Here is a 23,573-nt window from a genome sequence, read left to right as displayed (position 1 = left end):
TGGGATGGTTGCAGGAAGCAGAGAGAGGCAAAAAGATCTTAACTCACTCATCAAAAGAGTCCGAAAATGTATCAGATGATTTGATCTGTGGCTGAGACTTGTTGTGTCAGAACTTTATGTAAATCCCAAGAAGATAAGAAAAAGCCAAGCGATGTCCCATACTCAAAAATAATTTACAAAGAAAAACACCAAACAAAGGAGTTTCTATATCATCTAGTTTAGATGTTTTTCCTCAAAAAGAAAAATCAATAAAAAAAAATGTAACCATGTAGGTAGAACTAGAAGTAAAAGTAGGGAAAATGTTGATCTCACTAGGTCATAGATAGTATAGGGTTGGAGTATATGTACAATAAATGCAAAAACCGAACAAACTACTTATCTCTGAACAAAGAATTCCAACTTTATAATAAAAGAAACAATAAAATGTCATTTACAAAACCAGAAGAATGGAAGGAAGACCAACCCTCTAGACTGGACATGCAAATTTGGTCTAAGGATTGAAGAAGTGGTTTCCACAGCGGCATTTCCAACCCAATGGCTTGTAAAATGAGTATCTGTTCCCTTGAGAAGACGAGTCAAAAAATCTCATAGGCAAGGCCGAGTGAGAATCCAACCGGCTGGCGCGGCCGGGCATGCTAGGCACTTGAACGGCCATGCATGGGTGGCACTCGTTGCATTTGTTATGGCAGCTTGGTGGGGTGGATCCAAGCCTGGTTTTGTCTTCAAAAAATATACCCTGATGAAACCAGGAGAAGAAAAAACTCAGAAACAGTCACTAAAAAGAAATAGCAAACATGGAAAGATTGAGAAAGCCATGGAAGAGAGAGAGAAGGCATACTCTGGGAGGAGAAGAGGCGGAGAGAAGAAGAAGAAGATGCAGAAGCAGAATAAGTAATGAGGTGGCCCAAACAGTAGGCAAATTCATGGTAGTCATCAAGTCATTGATGCCCGGAACTAATGGATCCAACGAAGCAAAGGAGTAAAAATCATACGCAATAAAGACCCATTTGCCAGATTTTTCTGTTACTTTGTTCCACTTCCACCCACTGCACCACAACCACAAAGTGGCTAGGGGAGAGGAAGAGAGAGAGAGAGAGAGAAGAGATGAGCATTTAATAGAGGCAAGTGCAAGGGGAAACAGAAAGAGAGAGACGAGAGAGAGATAGCATAAATTGGTGTAGGAAAGGGTGGGTGAGTCATAAGTTATCCGACAGGAACGAGAGAGGAGAGAGCAGAGAAGTTCTGAGTAAGAGGGCAGATTGCAGCAGAACAGTGAAAGGAACAATACAATGGGGGAAAACAAATTTGGAGTATCCACATCACATACAAAGGACGACCTATTCTTCCATTCTACAGCCTTAGACTGTCCATCACTAGCCTGGCTGCTGTAAAGGGACCGCATTTACTCACCCACTCTCCCCTTTGCATTTGTTTCACTCTTCTCCAATCTTCACTGCCATTGATTTTACATTTCAACGCTGCGCTGATGGGCATGCAGCGACTACATCATCTCATCTCATCTCATCTCCCAAGCAACCAATAGTGGCTGATGGAATGGATTGGACCCATTGAGATTTCTTTTCTTTTCTATTGCCTTGCCTCTCTCTCTCCGTATTCCTTTTGACTGTGGACCAAATTTTTTGGTTATTCTTGTTAATAAAACCATTATCTTCATTTACCAAGGTACGCCAATGTCTAAGAATAATGAGCACAAGATAAATCAATAAAATCCAAACTAGCATATTTTCAATTGCTCTTTCCTTAAATGTTTCATTGCGCCAAAGTTGCTCATAAACGAGATTTATTTATCTCTGGCCTATAACTTCAAGTATTTACCAAGCTAGCTTTTCTTCCAATTTATAATTCAAATCTCTCGTGATCCTATGTATATAACAATTACTTATGACTGGGAAAGTAGGACACTATTTTTTGGGGGAGGGGTTGTTCAAAATAATAAGTAAGGACGAGGATTTAATCTTCTAACTTTATGATCGATAACTTGATCATATATGACTAAACTAATTTAAATATACTCAAGTTGGCAAATCTAAATTAAGAATGCAAGTGGATTAGCTAGGTTTGATTCAAAACTTTGAACCAACTACCAAATGAAGAGGGGGGAAGCCTCTATTGAAATCTACCAACATTCAACTGGAAAAAATAATCAAATATTGAAAATTCTACAGAACTCAAGCGACCATGGTTGATCCAAATGAATAAAAAAGTGTCAAGTTAGAAGATCAAGTCGCCCTAAATACAAAGAATATGTAGTGTTTGCTCGTTAAAGGCGAAAAAAATGTTGCAAATACTCTGCCACACTCCTCGACTGTCTCTCCAGATCTGTTGATTTATTTTTAAAAGGCAATTAGTCAACTAAATTATCAACCATGCATCAGATCATTCCGAAACATTACCAACTCCAAGAAAAAGAGCCTGAGACGGCAGTGAGCAAACTCAACCTCAAGAACCCCTAGTCTGATCTGATGGCCAACTTCAGAAGACTCTTTCACGAAAGTTGAAAGCCTTATTCACACGGAGAAGGAATAAAGATTTATTTATTTATTCACACGGGGGGGGGGAAGGGAATTGTATTTTCTACATATGTACAATTAAATTTTCTTTGTTTGTTCTCCTTTTTTGTTTTGCGAATTTTATTTTCAATTTTTTCCTTACATTTATTGTTACCTTTCAGCTTGAACGTATGAACCTCTCATCAACATAAATATGATAACTGTTTTCTGAGTTCATTTGGAATTCAACAGTGAATCAGTCAGCACTGAGCAGAAAAAAGGAAACTTTCTCTGCATCTGAACTCTCTTAGCCTAACCAGTCTCTTTTTCCCATAAATCAACGAAAATACAAAAACATGTATGAGAAAAGTGTACCTGAGACTGCTTGGTTCCAGTGCCATGGAGTTGTTAAGTCTCGGTAAAAATCACAATGTACTTTACAGACTATTGATCAGACCATTATAAAGACTGCATCCTTGTGAACAAATCAAAACCCTCCAAAGTCCAAACCCTACTCTATTTCTCGCAATATTACGACTTCAATGATCTTCTTTTTCTTTGATCGTGTTTCACTGCTTTTAAATTCTTTAGACGCAAAGAGAGAGCAATAAACTGCACCTGACGAACTTGGCTGTTTCATTCCTCTGTCTGAACACCAGCTTGCTTACCTTCCGTAGCCACCAAATTGTATGGTTTTGATAGGGCAAGTGTTACATGTAGCTTCCATGACATGAAAAAAGTAAGTTGCAGGTTCCCAGCTTGACGTCTCTCTATTTGAATTAATGTCCTCGTTGCCCGTGTAAAAGCTCCCGAAACTACTCCACAGAAGCTCAGCTACGACTGAACCTGTTGACTAGTTCTTATTCAGAAAAAAATAGAGAGGATAAAGTTGAATGAAAAACTGCATACAAAGCAAACCGATCGAAGTTAAAGACCCCCAGTTATCCAGGATGAATAGTGCACGCTCAGGCTGCAACTCTGCATTTACTGTAGGCCTGCAGACGACATGGACGAGAATGAGAAGTTAAAATTATGGTAGTTGAGCAGAATGGATGCTAAGTGCGCGGGGGAAGGGAGGTGTTTCCGAAGCAAATAGCTTAAGAAGATGGAAGTGGATGTGAACCACCGTAATACAATGAAAAATCAAAATTACAATGGCTAAACAGAATGTTTATTACATTAACACAATGACCATAACAAATACATTTCTCTGATTACACTTCCCCTGCCGCTTTACACTCTCTCTCGGTGCAACTTTAGTTTCCCATTAAATTGCACATTATGGAAACCAAAAATCTTTTATGACTAGAAGTATCAAGTGTGATAAATGTCAACATCTTAACTGCCATAAAAATTACATCCCATGCTTCTATTCTGTCATTGTGCAACAACTACCAGCCTAATTTGTATCAAAAGAATCCTAAGCTATCTCCACTTTCTTCTCCAAAGAGCTCAAACATCCTGGACTTCCTTTTGATTTAAGCGTTCGTCAATCAGATCATGCCTCCCAATAGAACTTTGTCCTCCTCCACTATGCTCCTGTCTGCTTTCCCACATCTTTCCTGACTTCCCTATTGCTAGAATCAACTCAAGTTGCTTTTGTTGTTGTTCCTACAATCCTCACTCGAACAAAAAATTAAAATCAGATTCGATGTAGAGCACTCCTATATGAAGAAAAACCTTGTAGAATATGTGATATCTGTCCATAGTAACGTAGTAATTGACATTGTTCTATCTTGCATTCTATTGTATCCTCTTGAGTTTCAAATTATAACTTCTAAAACACTAATACATGATGCTTTATCTGTAATCACTTAGTTCACTCCTAAAAAGACTTAAAACCATTGAATTTACATTGAATGGAAGATTTAATGCACCTGCATAGCCAATAAGACCTTCTGGATTTCAGCAAGCTCCTTCTCCAAAATATCTCCCCGAACTGCTAATGCTCGAGTGGCCTCAGAAGTTTTTTGAGCTAAAGCTGCAGTCTTCAGAAAGTGATCAATACTTAGGGGCTATGGGAAATGGCATCTCATCTTACCAAAATGAAAGCAATGAAGTTATTAAGCCTCATTATAAAGGATAAAAGTTTGCTTTCATCACATTCTGATGTCCACTCTCACCTTCTCAACATGTTATTTCACATTGTAACCAAACCCCTGCAGCACATAAATTTTCTTCACCACCACACATCCATGTATTCCAATACAATTCACTCATTAGAGTCACAATTTCGTATGTGTTGTGGAGTATGTTTGCCACGCAAGAAAACGCAGCCTACTTATGTATTTCAGGATGTTATTGCTTCTTATGACTAACATTGCTCTTTGGGTTTTGTTCGAGTTCATTGCCAAAAGTTTCAGTACTAGATCCTCTCCTTGTCTTTTTCCATATTTAGAGCATTCACTTTTCAAAGGCCGTCCAAATCTCTATGAAATCAGAGTTCACTACAACCGGAATTACTATTCAGATATCATCTTTCTTTGAGGCACTTTTTCTCGTTAACTATCTTTAAATTCTATGTTATTTAACCTATTTAGAGAAACACATTCACTTTTTTTTTTTTTTTTTTTTTCTGTTTTGCAAAATTATAGTAATCCTTCACTTGTTATAACAAATTTCTAAGGTTGCAGAATATTTTGATCATCCATCGTTACTCAATTTCTTTTTCAGTATCATGTTAGTGTCTGCAGGGACCATCATTTACTTTGTTAAATATCATTTCGAGATTAAGTAATAAAGAAACAGCCTCCAAATTTCTGAGAACTACAATTACCTCCTCGACGGGCTTCTTCAGAGCCTTTCGAGTAACTCTAAACCTAATCCCTAGCTTCTCCAGCTGCCTCGACAAGACTCGGATAAGCGTTGCCGAGCTCCTCAAATCCTCCTCCAGCCTGTTAGTCTTTTCCATCAAATTCACCCCTAACACACCCTTCGCTGTCTCTCGAAAAATTCGATTCCACTGCCGCCTACGAATCCAAGCACCAATTGCAACCCCAGCTACCAGAAACAAAATTGCGCCAACGAAAATCCCGTCACCGAACACCGCCAAGAACACGCTCTTAGACCTGGCTTTCGCCCAATTCAGAGCAAAACCAACAGAACCAATCAATGACGTAACGAGGCAAAACAACTCGGCAGCTGAAAGTAAGGAATCGATATCGAAATCACCATCACCACCGTGTTTCCGGCCTACTCCTCCAGATGTAGAAACTCGAGGACAGAACTGATGAGCATTGATGGAACCAAAATTAAAGGGGCTTCGAAACTTGTGTTCGAGAATTTGGAAATGCAGGGTGTTTGGGAAACGGCTAGGAGCGAATCGAAGAGACAAGCAGGGATTCCTGGAAAAGAATGTGGAAAAGCACAAGGTTGAAGGGGGAGGGGAAGGAGAAGGTGAAGTGAGTGAAAGGGATTGGAAAGCAAGCGACATCGTCTTGGAGTGCAAACACTTCAGAGCGTCTAATTCAAGAATCTAGGGTTTTTTTTTTACAGACATGGGAAGCGGGACATAGGTCCCTTCTTCAGATTTCAGAATAGAAAATGGAAGTGGAGAAAGATTTGACTTCACACGGAAAGGGGAAAGAGACGGACTTCGAACTGGAAGGGAAAACCGCGATTAATTCAATGAATTACGCGCGAGTTTTATCCGATCTATTAGTTTATAACTGTAACCGTTAAACTGGATAACCAACAGGGTCCATGTCTAGGGCCTTCTTGGTCTCCTACTTTGGGCCTCGGCCTTCTCTTACGTGGATAAATGTGTGTTTCTCATTCTTCATTTTCTTGAAATAATTCTCCTAACAATAAGTTTTTCTTCTTATTATTATTTAAATTGACACAATTTTTTTTTTTTTTTTTTTTATAGTATATCCATTTACAACCTTCTTTAAACTTGTATAGTCAATATTATGTGAAAATTATAATTTCAGTCAATTAAAATTCTAAATTTTTATAAGACAATCAATTTAAACCATTCGTTGGATTACCTTTAAAAACTATCCATGTATTCAATTTCAAACATGTGTACACTTTTTCATATGCCGATTTTACAAGATAGACGATTAAAGTTAATGTGTTAATGACTATTAATGAAAATTATGACTAGCCAAATCGAGCATAGTTCAATTGGCATACGAGTGTGTTAATAACCATGATGTTCGTGTTCAAATCCCTTTACCCCCAATTGTATTTTTTTTTTAGTTCATGATTTTAATTGATATAATTGTTAATTCAATGTTTTAATTGATACAATCTTTAAAAAATTAAAATTTATGGGTATAAATTGATATTTTTTAAAAAAAAATTAAAATTATTTAAATAATGTATTCTTTAAAGAGATGTTTTCAAATATAGTAAAATGAATCAAAATATTTACATATTATATCGTAAATCTTCCATATCAATAACAGATAATAATATTTTATTATATTTAAAAATATTTACAATATTTTTTAAGTGGTTTCCCTCTTTGAAAATTGTGCTCAACTTAAAAAAAAAAAAAAAAAAAAAAAAAAAAAAAAAAAAAAAAAAAAAAAAACCGCTTTTCAGGGGGAAAAAATGCAATAGTTGATTGTTTTCTTAAACAACTGGCTTCTGTTTTCTTCAATTGACGTGTGTGATGTGATACCATTACAATTTTAAAGAAACACTTATTTCTAATTATTTCCAAGGTTCGCCTGTGATTCTTTTCTTTTTTAAAAAAACAAATTTCAAGTGATGTATAAAATATAATTCAACTAGCTTTATATATATATATATATCATCCCACATTATTGAACTAATCAAATCAAAGTTAAGGATGTAGGAAGTAATGTTAAATCTTACAAAATATCCTTAAACTTTCGGATAATTTTCAGTTACAATATTTATAATCTCCATTCTTAAAATTCTTTCCAGATAACTATCTTGACAACTTTTTTCATCAAAATAAAAATAAAACACATGGTCAAATGGTAAGTTGTATTAAAAAAAATATATAATATCACTTTGAGAAACATATTTGTGATTATGTTAACTAACACACATAGATACAAAAATACACACATATAATTGAATCATCATCCTCGTATTATTGAACTAACTAAACCAAAATTAAGTTAAATGACGTAGAAAGTAAGATTAAATCTTATAAAATACCTTTAAATTTTAGGATAATTTTCAATTACACTCTCATCACTTCAAAAGTTTCATTTCCACTTTCAATCCTTAAAATTTTTTCAAATCGTCAACTTTTTTCATTAAATAGAAACAAAAAATATGATCAAATGGTAAGTTGTATAAAAAAAAAGTAATATCACTTTGAGAAAGATATTTGTGATTATGTTAAAATAAAAAATTTGGGTGGAGACAATTTTAAAAGGGGTAATGAAAACACAAGCAACAAATGGACTTTGTGGTCTCCTTCAAACAACTAAATGATTGAATAATAAGGCAAAGACTCGCTCCAAGGTTGGAAGAGACAAATAAAGAAAAACAGGACAATATAATCTACTAACCGTTATCTACTTTTTATCAATAATTTTAAAAATTTTAAAAAATAAATTTTAAAATTTTATTTTTATTTTTAGAGTTTGACTAAAAATTCAATCAAAACACACAAATCATGGTAAGAAATTAAAGAGAAATATACTTAATTTCAAACAACAAAATGGTTACCAAACGAACTCTATATTATTCGATAAATTTCTTACCTTTAATCATGGAAATTGACTGTCGCACAAAGAAAAAAAATAAATAAATAATGTTTTTTTTACTATCCATCAACGTTTTACCCCCAAACTTTTACAAACACATTGTTTCCATGTATCATATGTTTCCACAATTTTTATCTTATAAACATATTCCTTGCCTTTCTCTCTTAATTTCACTGTTCTGTTTTAACTAATCTTTCGAATTTTACCATGACCTTTTTTATATATACAGTTGATGGTTTTTTCCATTAAAGAACGCAATTTCAACTAAAACTCTAAACCTTAACAAAACAAACAAACAAACCAACCTACCAACAAAAATATTCCAATTTTCTTCCCTCCCCAACTACTACTATTTCATATGTGAGTAAAATCTTCCAACACGGTATTTATACTGACAAGAAATTTTCATTCTTTAATTTCATCGCTCGTCATATTTAATTTGGACATTCATTTTATTGAAAATTCAATAGATATATTTTCTTAAACAATTTTAAGGTTAAGACTTAAAATAAAACTTAAAAAGAAACTTATCCTAAATTTTAGAGACATAATTGAAACCTTAATTCTCGGACTATCACATTTTTTTTCTTCATTTTAACATAAAATTTGACAAAATAATTATTTTAAAACAATCATAAAAACTGAATAAAAATAAAACATACGATGTGATCGAGACATAATGAAATCTATCACAAAAAATTTAAGAAATTTTTATACATAAAAAAGATGTGAAACTATTTATAAAAATAACAAAAAAAAAAAAAATACTAATATATCAATGATAGACCTCTATCAATTTTTATCTGATAGACACAGATAGACTTCTATCAACATCTATCAAATAAGATTAAATTTTACTATTTTGTATAAATAGTTTTTCTTATTTTTCTATTTTTTAAAATTCCCAAAGTTTAATTTACATAATCCATAAATCTGGAAAATGTTACTTTGGTAATTATCAAGTGATGAATGGGTCAATTAGTTGGTATCAATCAATTTATTAATCAAGACTATAACATCAGCCCCTCCTTACCGGAGTTAGGTAAGATGGAATCAGTAATTGTTTAAGAACTAAATTAATTAATCAAACTCTTTGTTAAAATAATAATAACAATATATAATAATTAAACAACTCTATCGGGCTGACTTCTACGTTCATACAAGTAGGTAAAAGACCATTTTGGCCTAGAATGGGAATGCGGGGCACTCATTTAAATACCTTATAGTCTTATACCTACCACACCTAACTGAAGTTTAGTGTCATATAAAAATAGTTCAATTAATTAATAAAAAAACAATTGGTCAATAATAACCTTCTCAGTTTTAATTGTTTTGTTAAGGAAAAATTCCTTTATTTAGTCTCCGAATTGAAAGGTGTCTTTTTGGTCTAGAGTTTTTAAAAGGAAGATTTTCAAAAATAGGAATATAAGAAAAACTATTTACATATAATAGTAAAGTTTAATCTTACAAGAACAAAAGTCTATCATTTTTTTTTTTTTTGGCTATTTCTGTAAATAGTTTGACATTTTTCTATCTATGAAAATTTTCATTTCTAAAGATGTATCTTTTTAGTATTCGATTTTTTAAAAAATTTATGTGTTTGTTCTCTAAATTTTCTAAGATATACTCTTTTAACTTTGGAAAGTTTAAGAGTAGATTTAAAATGTCTCTAAATTAATTTTTATTATTTTAAATAATTATATGAAATTTTAAATTAAAAATTATAATTTTAAATAAAATAAATAATTTTTTTTACATTGATTTTATCTCAAAATCAATTGACATTTAGAAGAATAACTCATATATATTATAAAAAGTGTGAAGTCTCTATTTTTTCAACGTGAAATTCTCAATATTCACGTAATCTTCATTGGCAAAAAGAGATCTTTAGTTTAATTCAACTTGTTTAGACTATTTTTTTTATTTTAAAAAATGGTGTAACGCCATCTGTTTATTAGTAACTTACGGAAGAATTGATAGAGAACAAAAAAAAACTACTAAAATACAATTTTTAAGGATAAATTGTTTAGTTTGTAAATTCAATTACCTAAATGCAATTTATACAAAACCTCATAAAAGAACAAAAGAAAAATGTAATTTTTTTTCTTTTTTAATTTGTTTTCTCCATCCTTCAAGGATGCAGCACAAGGAAAATTAGTCGGCAAAAAGTTTGAGACTAATGTTTTGATGTTTTTTAAATTTGATTTTTAAAGTTTAAAAGGTTTTAATTTAGTCCATACTGAAGTAGGAGAAAACGGCAAAATTCGGGGTCCTTTGGATTTATATAAAAAATCGAAAATAATAATAATTTTGACAAAATATGTGTCGTTCATGTGACGTCCACTTTTATAATAACGAATTTGTCCTTAGTATGATCAGCTAACAACATTATTGAATACATTATAATTGTTATGGTGTGTATCAATTATAAATAGAAATACAATGTAGATAGGAAGAGTTGGTTATGAGATTCCAACTACACAGATTCAAGAAAAAAAGGTGGAACATTTTTTTGGCCAATTTGAATTTTGAATGGCTATAACTATTTTTCTAATTTGTTCAAAACGAATCAATATCTGATTTGTATATCTCCATTGGTTTTAATTTATATGTCTTCAAATTTACAATCTTATTATTTTTTTATTATTGTATATTCGTATTAATATATTTCTTCCATTAAGATTTTACTCATTATTGTATACATATTATCATCAAATAAACTATATATTTCATTCAAATTTTCCTACTTTTCATTTTTTATCATGTTTTATCACTTATCATCTTATTATATTATTATATCATGTTAAAATTTTTATATACACTTCTTTTTATCAGTATCTAAAAAAATTAGGTCTTTTTTACAAACAAGTAAGTAGATACTATTTCAATCTTTATGTTTTTACTATGGATCTACATCGAGTAAAGACTTTTTTTTATGGTAAATGGGATGAAATTCACACTATCATGATTGTGTTGTTAAGGCTTACATTCCATCAAATTCGTCCTTTCAACAATTTGTTGATTATATTCAAGGTAAGTTTTTTTCGTCTTCCAATCTCTCTATGACATTGTACTGGGTGAATGATCCCAAATTGAAGAGAACCTTCAACAGAAGCGGATCATTCCAAACACCATTCTTTAAAGAAATTAATTATTACAAAAAAAAAAAAAAACAAGATATCCATTTACATAAATTACAGCATGCTAAGTTAAAGGGTTTCAGAAACCCTTACCTTTGAAGACTTTCTTTAAGTATCCCTTGATTAAGATCCGAACAATACCACGATGACTTCCTCGGTATTCTCAGACAAAGAACCTAGGAGTTGTGGGCTCGGACTATTTTGGAATGAGCAAATATAGATTTGAAGAGAGACGAGGAAGAATTAAGATTATTCACTAACAACCCAATACTCACATAACAACTTTTGTCTTTCTCACCATATATCTATTTAAGAAGGAGACTCTCTCCTCTCTTTTGAAAAGCCAAAAAACAGCAAGCACTCACTTACGTGGGTGGAGAGAAAAGAGGAGTAAGTTGTAACTCTCTCCTTCATTTAAAACAACAAATAATATATATATATATATATATATATATATATATGATAACTAACTTATCATATAATATATGTATTTATATGTTATATCAAATATAACATATAATCTATAGTTTTAATATTGTATCATATACAATATATCCTATAGATTCTTTTCTCTCTCATATGACATTTAATATAAATCATATTTATACTAAATTTAACAATTATGAATCCAATTCATATAATTAATATTTGAATCATATTAAAAAAAAATTCCTCTCACTGAAGCTATAATGTATCAAAACATTATAATAATTATATCCATATAGTTAAAATAACTTAATTATATCATATATAATTAAATCACTCAATTAATTTGAACAATTCAAATTAATCCAAAAATTGATTCTCATTTAATTCTATTGAGCTACCAAGGGGACCTCATGGACCTGTAGCTTGAAGCTCCAACGGTATATGAATAATTAATCAAATTCCTTAATTAAATTATTCATCATCCATTAACTGTCGGGCACTCCACTAAAGATCGACAACTGCACTCTTCGTACTACATAAATTTTTTCGTATCCATTGGATATAACCAATCAATAGTATAATGACCCTTCACAAATTGCTCATAAGTACAACTGAGCCAAAAATACCGTTTTGTCTTTGTAGTTACATACAACTTCTTAAGTACCACCGATCACTCTAATGAATAATAGATCATAGTTCAACTATGACTAAACCCCTCTCGGGCCAGGAGAGGATAGAGGGTGTGGCGCCACATTGTTCAAGCCCCGGAATTAGCCCTTAAGGGAATAATTTATCTACTTACCCAAACCTCGGGGAATGAATGAATTTCTTCTTGTGTAGTTGTGTTCCTAGCTCCCCAATTAGACGAATTCCCAAAATGGTAAGCTTGTTAAGTCAGCGATCTGACCACTCTCACCCATACAAATCAAAGGACCACTCTCATAGGAAGGAGTTCACAACTCACTCAAGATTCAGGTCATGTTACTTATGGTCATCCTAATGAAATGTAAGTCTCTATTATGAATGACGTTATATAATGAGACTAAACATTTTGTTGTCCTGTCTTATACAAACTATTTTGTATAGAATACCCCGTTCACATGTCTATACATGAATGATCAGGATCAGATCATTTGTAACACTTTACAACAATTGTAACACCCACAAAGTGGGTCATACTCGTAGTATCACTAGGATAAAGTATCCAGCCTTATCCATCTACTACAGACCATTTAGGTTATCACTTAAACATGATCCACTCGTATGTCTCTACAGGCATGTTTAAGCTACAAAATAATCTTGGATGTCAGTTTATTGGTTTGTGATTAATGCAACTAAAATATGGAATAAAATATCATATATTTTATTAAATAGACAATGAGTTTGTTCAATAACATTTACAAACTATAGGACCCTGCGAGATTTAGGGTATCAACCCCAACAATCTCCCACTTAACCTAAAGCTAATAGGGTGTATAATATAGTCAAAATAGAAAGTATACAATTAATAAACTAGGGTATAACATGCGCCCAGTACAAATCTTCCACTTGCCTAGTCTAGATGTGGCCTGTCCCATAGACTCATACTCTTCAGGTGACTCTCAAACACCTTAGCCGTGAGGGCCTTTGTAAACGGATCAACAATGTTGTGTTCTGAAGCTATCTGCTTGACAATCACTTCCCCTCAAACACCTTAGCCATGAGAGCATATGTGCATGTAGAAATGCCTCCAAAAGGCTAAACACCCTAACACACGTCCCAAAGCCTATATGTGTGCAAAGTGGGTCCCAAAGACCATCATATACATGTAGATAATGAATTCCTTAGATACCTTCATCCCTTCAGTATCAAGGTCCCAGATACCTTCACCTCCTTGAATATCAGGAATTAGAGTACTTAAAACATTCCTACTGTGAACATAAAATCATTGGGAATTCCATAAATACTTAGCATTGAAAATGATAAACATAACATGAACTTTGAATAATACATTAGGAATGCCTACTAAAACCATACTTTGAATATTAAATTTTGCCCATTGTATGTGTATATTCCAAAACCCACCAAATGCCACTATTTATAGGCAATATGATAAGTAGAAGGTAGATTATATGAAATGTTGAGACATATGGACAACACTTTGGAAAATGAAGGCATAACGCGGTTGGAATGTGGAAGCATGCAACGAAAGCAATCAGAATCAATAAGCACTCTAATTACACTTAATTTGAGTTTTAAAAGCATGCAAACATCAGTTTTTATAGAATATGGTTTCAAGAAGTTATACCTTTGGTGAAACTTCCAAATCCGAGTTGCTCTCCACGTAAATGAGCTTCAAATCAACAGTAACTCACAAAGAGATCTTTTTTACTATTCTCCAACTTGGATTTGAGTGGTGGAACTTTAGATTGAAGTCAATTGAGTGAGGGAATGTAGATGGTTTTTGAGAAAGAGAGAGTTTCAGCAGAATTTTCCAAATTCTAGAAATTTATTCCCTTTAATATGAGAAATTTGAGCTTTTTATGTAACAATTACATGCAAACACTAAAGAATAATGCTTATTGACACTTCAAAATGAATAATCTTAGTGGCTACGTGCTGGCATTTGGGATTAATCCACTGTCAAACCCAAAATGTGGATTTTTCCACTAACTTCAATCAATTTCCTATTTTCAATTTTATTAAAATATATTTAATTTAAAATTCAACTAAATACAATGTAAAATTTAATTTCTTAAAATGAATTTCTCAAAAAATGAAATTATTTAAATTAAATAAATTTAATTAATAATTTAATATCAAATATTAAATTAATAAAACACATATTTCATACACGAATCCTATTCATGTAATTTAATATTTAAATCAACATTTAAACATTTTAAACTCTCTAATTATGTTTAATTTTGATAAATTAAATGTTAATTATATCAAATATAATTGTCCACACCCTGATTTGAAATTGAACAATTCAAATTCAAATCTTAATTTAGAATTTGAACATTTCAAATTTAATTCCTAAATTGAATTTGAACGCTTCAAATTCACTCAATATACTAATCCAAGATTTACGAGCTAGTAGAGAGACCTTATAGACCTACAGATCATGAGCTTCAACGATTTAAGATTAATTGGCTAAAACCCTTTAGACCGAATTAATCAATATTAGTTAACTATCGAGTCACACCACTATAGCTCGATAGTTACACTTTCCTCACTGTAAATATATTTGTGTCGACTTGATTTAACCATAATTAATAAGTCGGCCTTTCACCGGTTGCTCTAATAACGGTTGGATCAAATGCTATTTTACCTCCGAAATTACATCTTGCTTCTTAAGTTCCACTGATCCTCTAATGAACAACTGGTTTTTTATCCAATCACTAAACCGAGTCCCTCTCGGGCTTATGAGAAGGTGTGGCTCATTGTTCAAGACCTGGATTCAACATTTAAGAGAACAATCTTCCTCCTATCCCTAAATCGGGTAGGCGTGAATTCCATCTTGTACCTTATGTCCTCAACTATTTACCCGATCTTACCCCTGAAATAGGAGACTTATTGAGCTGACGTTGTTGAGCCAACTCTCACCTATGCAAATCTAAGGATAATCCCGAATAAACAAGAGTTCATAGTTAGCTCAGTATTAAGATCAAGTTACCTAAGTCATCTAAGCAAAATAGTCAATCTTAAACAGTAAACAACGTTATAAAATAAGAGTGCATGGCTTATTTCTTGATCTGATCTTATGCAAACTCATTGCATAGGACGCTTCCACTTCTCATGTCAACACATGAACGAATTAGGATCACTACGTTTATAACACCTTATAACAAATTGTAACAACTACAGAGTGGGCCGCATCCGATAGTGTTACCAGAATAAGGCACTCAACCTTATTCGTATATTGTAGACCGTTTTGGCTATTTACTCAAACTTGATCTATTTTTATGTCTCCACATAAAGTTCAAGTATTCATATAATAGCCATGGATCTTAGTTTATTGGATTTAGCCTTTACAAGTACAACTCAATAACAACTTTACTGAATATGTCAAATAACATATTTATTGATAATATAAAATGTTTAACTTTATAAACTACGAGTTTTAGGACGTACAATCCAACAGATGCATGGTCAATAGACATTAAACATGAGTATCTAATGAACATTAGTTATCATAATATTTATACTAGTTTTCTTTCTTTGTATTTTTTAATAAAAAAGTTGTCTTCTTTGGTTCATTATTTTGAAAAAGATTTAATATGATTTTTAAACTTCCAAATTTTCTGTTCAATTGCCTCTAAGATTTTAAAAGTAGCTATTAAGCCTTCAAACTTAAGTTATGAACTTTCAAATTTTTTTCTCTAATTGATCTTTCATCTATATGATATTTTTTAAAAACTCACATCATTAAATATAAAATTGAAAGTTTTGTGATCTATTAAATAGAAAATTATAATTTATATATCTAATTGATTAAGTAATTTTTAAACCTTTTGAATATAGTGACCTATTAGACACGAATTTTATAAGTAATTGATCTTTCATCTATATGATATTTTTTAAAAACTCACATCACTAAATATAAAATTGAAAGTTTTGTGATCTATTAAATAGAAAATTCTAATTTATATATCTAATTGATTAAGTAATTTTTAAACCTTTTGAATATAGTGACCTATTAGATACGAACTTTATAGTTTATGGATTTATTAGACATTTTCAAAATTTAATGATTAAATAAGTATAAATTTGAAAATTCAATGACTAAGGTGTAATAAGCAATTTTTTTTTAGAAAAAAAAAAATTAAATGACACCTGTTTCAAACCATCTAAAATGGTACATACTGTTTAGACACTTGCAACTTTCACGATTTTTGCCTTTTAAAATAAAAGGGAATGACACAATATATCCTTTGAAGTTTTAATTTGAGTAATTGTTTTCTACGGTTATGATTTTTTTTTTTTTTTTTTTTAAAAAAAACCATGCATTATCTTTTTTTTAGAAGAAAATCAATTTTAAAAAATTACAACATGACATATTTTTATTGAGGGATGTCTGGACTTTGCACAATCAAACTCAAGTTTTTTTTTTTCAAATATAAAATATAAGATTTAGAGGTGTTTTAGTGTCTAGGCTTTACCAGAGAACTCTAATACTTTAAGGACAATTTAGGGGCTCTAACATAATTAGTATTATTGGGAATCAGATCACGAGACGGTTTACTGGAATGTAATCAGGATTACTGTGAATCAGATCAGAATGTAAGGTTGAATTTGCTGTGTTATTGATTACTTGGATTGCAGAGTTGGAATTGGGTTGGATTTGACTATTTTTTTTCCTTTAATTAATTTTTACTAATTTTTAAATCTATTTTATATGTCGTACTAAAAAGAATTATATCATATAAATCATAATTTCCTAAATTTTAAAGTACTTTCTAAATAAAAAAATATCACATATAAATTATAATTTTTTAAATTCTAAAGTACTTTCTAAATAAAAAAAAATACCATATATAAATCATAATTTCCTAAATTCTACGGTACTTTCTAAATAAAAAAATTATCACATACGAATCATAATTTCTAATTTCCCACATTCTTGCATTGATAGGTTAAGAGAGGAGAAAACAGAAGAAGGAGAAAGCGTGTGAGAGGAGAAGACCAAATGAAAAGAGAGAAAGATGAGTCTATGAAATGGTGGGAAAAGCAAAATGAGATTAACGCTGGTGGATAGAAATTGGGGGAAGTGAAATGGTGGAATGTGAAGCCGGGGAAGTGAAACGCATGCGCCGAAAATCGGAGAATTGAAACATAGGATTTGAAATGGTGGGAATCCGAAATCGGGGATAGTGAGAAGGATTACAAACAAACCTTTAAATCCAAACAAACACCAAACGTGGGCTTTCAAGCTTAACCCATTCCAAACCCATTTACCAAATGGCCCCTAAGAATTTATATTTTTAGTATGATAATAGTAGTAGTACTTTTGGGTGATTTAGGTACATTTTTGGAATCACTACAAGAAACTATACTTTAAAAAAGAATCTTCGGAAAAAGTAAAAAAAGTGTCGAAAAAGGCTTTTTTGATGTTTTTTGACCGTCGACAAGGTCTTCGGGAAAAGCCTCGTCGAGAAAACCCTATCCCGATGCAAAACTGTTCCTTCGTCGGGAAAAAAATGATTTCGCGATGGTTGGAATTGGGAGGAGATATGTTGATCCTAAAATGGTGGTGTAGGCAAAAGTCACCTTTCACGACGCCAAAAATTGGTTTATTGGTGTCGGGATAAATACCTTATGCCGACACCACTTCTTTGGCATCGACAAAGGATTGGATAGGTGGGGAAAAAAATATTTTCCAACACCCATCTAATTTAGCATCGGGAAAGAGGACACCAATCTAATTTAGAGTTAGGAGTGGTTACCTTTTCTGACGTCAATCTAGTTGACATCGAGAAATGTTTCAAAATTTTTACAATCTTTAAGTTGTTTTTCCTGATGCCTTAAAATTTGGCGTCGGGAATGATTTTTTTATATATAAATTTTATAAATTTACTAAAAAACAAACCTATTAATTTTTTTAAAGCAACAATTGAAACCTACTTTAATCTTACAAATTTAAGTAAATGAACTAAAACAACTTTTACGTTTAATTAGTTTTCTTACATAACATACAATTTAGTTTTACAAAGTTAATTACGATTACATAATATCCACAAAATATAAACCCTGCAAAATCTACAAAATACAAATCTACATTATATAATATCCACAAAACATATCTTGATTCTTCTTTACTTTTTTGCTTGAACATAAACCTTGAGATGCCTACAAAATACAAATAGCAACATTGATAACAAAACTTATACATAGATATGTATTTATCTGTATACCAATCTCAAGCTCATTATAAAACTTAAACATAATAATATTAATAACTTCAAATAAAATCTCAAACTTCTGGAAAAAAAAATCTAACTCAATCTGATTTCAAATTCAAACTTAAATTTAGAAACTATATTTTAGACACACCCCACACACACATAATTTAATCTCAAGCTTAAATTTAGAAACTAAACAATAAAGGTATTATAATTCAACTCAAACTTAAACATAACTATGCATTTACCCTTATACCAATTTCAAACTCATTATAAAACTTTAAATTCAACCTAAAAACGTTATATAATATTTTTCAATAATATAAGTACGCTTAAGAACACTATAATGAAAATCTTGCCTTCCTCCTTGGCTTCTTAATAACAACATTGTATACAAGCCATTTTTCTTTCATTGCCACCTCAGCCCCAAACTGAAGAATGCACGTATAGCTACACATTAAGTTTGTTATATACATTCAAGGCCAAAAATAAAAGACCATAAAATTGTAAATCAATAAAATTAGTAAACAAATTACTTCAACTTCACAATAGTAATATTCAACCTCATTTAAATCAGATTAAATTTCTAAAATAAACAAAATTAAGGTAAAATGGTAAAATTCTTATACCATTAAAGAAAAAAATGTAACACAACCATAGTCATGAATGATAAACCTAAGCATATGATTCAATAAAAGAGCTGAAGTTAGTTCATTAATGATTTAATAAAAGTGAGAAAAAGAATGACAAATGAAAAGTGAATGTGATAGCCAAGAAGACCAGATGAAGAAAGAAGATTTGAAAAAAGGACTTTGTATGGACCGAATTCATGCAGTTTGAAGCTAAAAATAGCCAATTAAAGGCTATGGTCCAGATACCTTAAATCTCACATTATTACACAAATTCAATCCCCCTCCTCCCCTTTAAAGAAAAACAAATAAGAATATTAATATTTATGTTGTTCCATTTAATTTAACAAAAAATAAAATGATGGAAAATATATTGTAAAACCTTCCAATTGACCACATTACCAAACAAACGAAAAATGTGACCTGATAGAGATTTTCTTTTGTCAAGGTTTGCAGCGTAATCTGCATCTGTGAAGCATTCCAACAGTGTTGATTTATCACAGTCCTTGCTAAAACACAATGATACACTGTCATTACCTTTCAAATATCGAAGTACCCATTTAACTGCATTCCAATGCTCCTTCCCAGGATTTGACATAAACCTACTTATCATACTCATAATATATCCCAAGTCAGGCCTAATACAAATCATCAAATACATAATACTTCCAACAGCATTACAATAGGAAATATTAGCCATCTCTAACCTTTCTTGTTCAGTAACAGGACATTGAGACAAAGAAAGCCTAAAATGAGATGCTAAGGGTGTCGAAACTGCCTTACAACCAGACATATTATACTTCTCAAGCAGTTTATGTACATAACTCTCATGCGAAATGGTTAACAAACCTTTCTCCCTATCTCTTTTCACATCCATGCTTAGGATCTTTTCAGTTCACCTAAATCTTTCGTCTCAAATTCACTACTCAATCGTTTCTTAAGATCACAGATTTCAGAATAATCCTTAGACACCAGAATCATATCATCTACATGCAGAAGTAGATAAGTATATGTATCTTTCTGAGATAGTTTCTAGTACACGCAGACATCATATGAGCTCCTGTGAAACCCCTGCTTTAGAATAAAGGTGTTAAACCTGATATACCATTGTCTTGGCAATTGCTTCAGTCCATAGATGGACCTGTGAAGACGAAAAACTATGTCTTCCTTTCCTTTCACCTCATAGCCCTTAGGTTGAGCCATTAGATCACTTCCTCCAATTCACTATGAAGGAAAGTTGTGGTGACGTCCATCTGTTCAACAAACATATCAAAGTGAACAACAATAGATAAAATTAATCGAATGGACAAATGCCTCACAACCGGAGAGAAAATTTCATGAAAGTCAACTCCCTCCTTTTGAGTGTAGCCCTTGGCTACCAGTCTAGCCTTATACCTAGGCTTGCTGTCACCTCCTATACTTAGCTTGATTTTATAAATCCACTTTGACCGAATGAGTTTCTTATTAGAAGGCTTTGGAACCAATGACCATGTCTGATTTTTCAGCAACGAGAACAACTTTGCTTCCATAGCATCCTTCCATTGTTCCTTCGAATCAGATACAATAGCCTCCTCAAAAGTAAAAGGCTCTGCTTCAATACTATCAGCTGCACAAGTAAGAGCATAAGCAACTAAATCAGTATAACTATACCTTGTAGAAGCCTGCCTCACCCGCTGAGGCCTGTCATGTGTAAGCTGATAGTTCTGTAGGTCACTGCTACTTGAGCTTTCTTCACCAAAAGTTCCCTCATCAATCAAAGTCCTCTGCAGTTGAGGCTATCTACCATCAAAACTGGATGACTGATCACTGGAATCACTTAAACTAACTAATGGTCGTGCTTTAGAATCAATTCTAAACTTTGCCTCAACCTAATCAACTATCTCCTATTTCTGTTACTCTTTGACAGGAAATAACATCTCTGTTTCATTAAAGGTCACATCTCTGTTAATAATGCATTTATTTCTACCCTCTTCCAAGCACAAAAGTTTATATCCTTTAACACCCTGAGGATAGCCAATAAACATACATTTCAGTGCCCTCTTATTCAGCTTCCCTTCCTTAACATGAGTATAAGCTGAACACCCAAACACTCTGAGATGATCCAAGCTTGGTGCTTTTTCTGTCCATATCTCCTGAGGAGTCTTTAGGCTTAAAGCGGAAGACGGACTCCTGTTAATAAGATAACAGGCTGTTTGGGCAGCTTCCCCCCAAAACTTCAAGGGTAATAAAGCATTTGTCAAGAGACATCTTGTACGCTCCATAATTGTTCTGTTGAATCTCTCAGCTAAACCATTCTGCTGTCGAGTGTATGTAACAGTGAAATGCCTCGTAGTTCCCTCAGATTTGCAAAATTTATCAAATTTGTGATTCACAAATTCTAAACCATTATCTGTCCTCAGATACTTTACCTTTCTGCTTGTCTGGTTTTCAACCTGCTTTTTCCATTTAAGAAATTTCCTAAAAGTTTCATCCTTCTGTTTCAGTGGATACATCCATACCTTTCTTGAAAAATCATCAATGATCGACATAAAGTATCTCGAACCTCTCATAGAAGGTACCTTTGTAGGACCCCACAAATCTGAATGAACATAATCCAAAATTCTTTTGGCAGAATGCTTCCCTTTCCCAAACTGTAAACTTTCCCATTATGCAAGGTTTTCAAAATGGGAGTTCAATGTCTTTAACTTCTCCAAGCAAACCTTATTCTGGAAGAGTTTGAAGACCTCTTTAATTGACATGAGCTAGTATGTTATGCCATAACATAGATTTATCTGTTTCTTTCCCAGATGCAACAGCAGCACTACCTGAAACTGTAGTATCCTCCAACATATAAAGACCATTCCTCAAGGTCCCCTTCAGCTTAACCAAAGAACCCTTGATAACCTTCAAAACTCCATTCTTAGATTTATAGGAATAACTCGTTTTATCTAATTCGCCCAGAGAAATTAGATTTCGTTTGAGTTCTGGAACATATCTTACATTCGTAAGAATTCTGATCATACTATCGATGTTGCAATTCGAACTGACTCAATTTCTTTTACATCACAAGCACCATTATCACCAAGTAAAATTGACCCCCCATCATTTTCCTGAAAGTAATCAAGAAATCCCGATTAGGAGTCATCTGAAATGTGCACCTTGAATCCATGATCCAAGCATTCTGAATGTTCCTGCTGGACACCATCAAAACCTTTGCTGAATCATACCCATCAGTAAAATTTGCTGCACTAGAATCCTCTATATTCTTGCTACTTGATGCTTCCTTGCTCTTATTCAAAGGGCAATTTTTTTCTAAAGTATTAGGAAACACTTTTTGGTTTTTCCCTTTATTTTCGACCTGGATTTCGACTCTTTTCCTTTTTCGTTCTTTTTCTCACTTCTGCCTCGGGCCATGAGTAACTCTCCATCCTTGCGTTCCTTTTTAATCTCGAGATTTCTCGTTTTCAATGTATCCAACACTATATCCATGGACAATGAATCCTGTCCATATTTAATAGCTGCCTTAACTTCTCGATAAGATTCTGGCAAAGAATTCAGAATAATAACTATTTGATTTTTATCCGACATCTTCTCACCGATGTTATTAAGATCAACTATAATCTTCTGGAATTCATCTACGTTCTCTTCTAAGCCTTTACTTGAGTCCATCTTATATCCAAAGAATGTCTCCTTTAGATATAATTTATTTGGAAAGGACTTAGTCAAATAAAGACTTTCTAATTTCTTCCACAACTCTGCTATAGTAGTGGCCTCATTTACTAGCCTAAGCACCCCATCTGACAGATACAGAATTATCGTTGAATAAGCCATCTCATCCATATCTCTTTTTTCAGCTTCTGTAATTGTTGGTGGAAGGTTATTTTCGTCTAAGATTTTGGCTACCTTTTTTGTACCAGAATAGCCCTAATCTTTTTCATCCATAAACCGAAATCACCTTTCCCATCAAATTTAACAACTTCAAACCGTATAGACATCGAAACCATCTGTCAAATTAATTCCAACAAAAAATATCCTGAACAAAGAATATGTCAGCACTACCACACACCCTCCTTGGATCAACTGGAGCTCTGATACCACTTGTGAGAGTTTCTGAACCTAACTTAGTTGGCCAAACAGAACGCAAACAATCAGTAGAAATAAATTGAAAGCAGTAAAGAACACCAAGATATATAGTAGTTCGACCAATTTGGTCTACATCCACTTTGAGAACCAGCTTGAATTAATTTTATTAATGAGTAATAAAGGACTTTACAAATTATAGATAATCAACGAATCACCAATCTGT

At 32.4% G+C, this 23,573-nt stretch overlaps 2 protein-coding genes across 4 annotated transcripts; both read right to left on the bottom strand.

The window, feature by feature from the left end:
* Positions 1–291: 291 nt before the first annotated feature.
* On the bottom strand, positions 292–1,665 carry LOC150037158 (uncharacterized). The gene is made up of 2 exons (XM_090312301.1): positions 839–1,665; positions 292–736 (listed from the first exon to the last, which is right to left on the bottom strand). The coding sequence occupies exons 1-2, from the start codon at positions 1,400–1,402 to the stop codon at positions 491–493; spliced, it is 810 nt and encodes a 269-aa protein (XP_090168427.1). The 5' UTR covers positions 1,403–1,665; the 3' UTR covers positions 292–490.
* Positions 1,666–2,693: 1,028 nt separating this feature from the next.
* Positions 2,694–6,148, bottom strand: LOC120073309 (uncharacterized). 3 transcript variants are annotated; one of them, XM_090312300.1, is made up of 4 exons: positions 5,287–6,146; positions 4,388–4,498; positions 3,446–3,505; positions 2,694–3,356 (listed from the first exon to the last, which is right to left on the bottom strand). In XM_090312300.1, the coding sequence occupies exons 1-3, from the start codon at positions 5,941–5,943 to the stop codon at positions 3,476–3,478; spliced, it is 798 nt and encodes a 265-aa protein (XP_090168426.1). In that variant the 5' UTR covers positions 5,944–6,146; the 3' UTR covers positions 2,694–3,356; positions 3,446–3,475. The 3 variants fall into 3 exon arrangements, with proteins under 3 accessions (XP_090168426.1, XP_090168425.1, XP_038881992.1); XM_090312299.1 differs by having other exon boundaries at positions 2,694–3,505; positions 5,287–6,127; XM_039026064.2 differs by lacking the exons at positions 2,694–3,356; positions 3,446–3,505 and adding an exon at positions 3,639–4,121 and having other exon boundaries at positions 5,287–6,148.
* Positions 6,149–23,573: the final 17,425 nt, after the last annotated feature.

The sequence above is a fragment of the Benincasa hispida genome, chromosome 3 (assembly GCF_027475165.1).
Source record: "Benincasa hispida cultivar pf3 chromosome 3, pf3_genome.v1.1, whole genome shotgun sequence".
Classification (NCBI taxonomy): Eukaryota; Viridiplantae; Streptophyta; class Magnoliopsida; order Cucurbitales; family Cucurbitaceae; genus Benincasa; species Benincasa hispida.
This window is presented reverse-complemented; position numbering and strand designations above follow the sequence as displayed.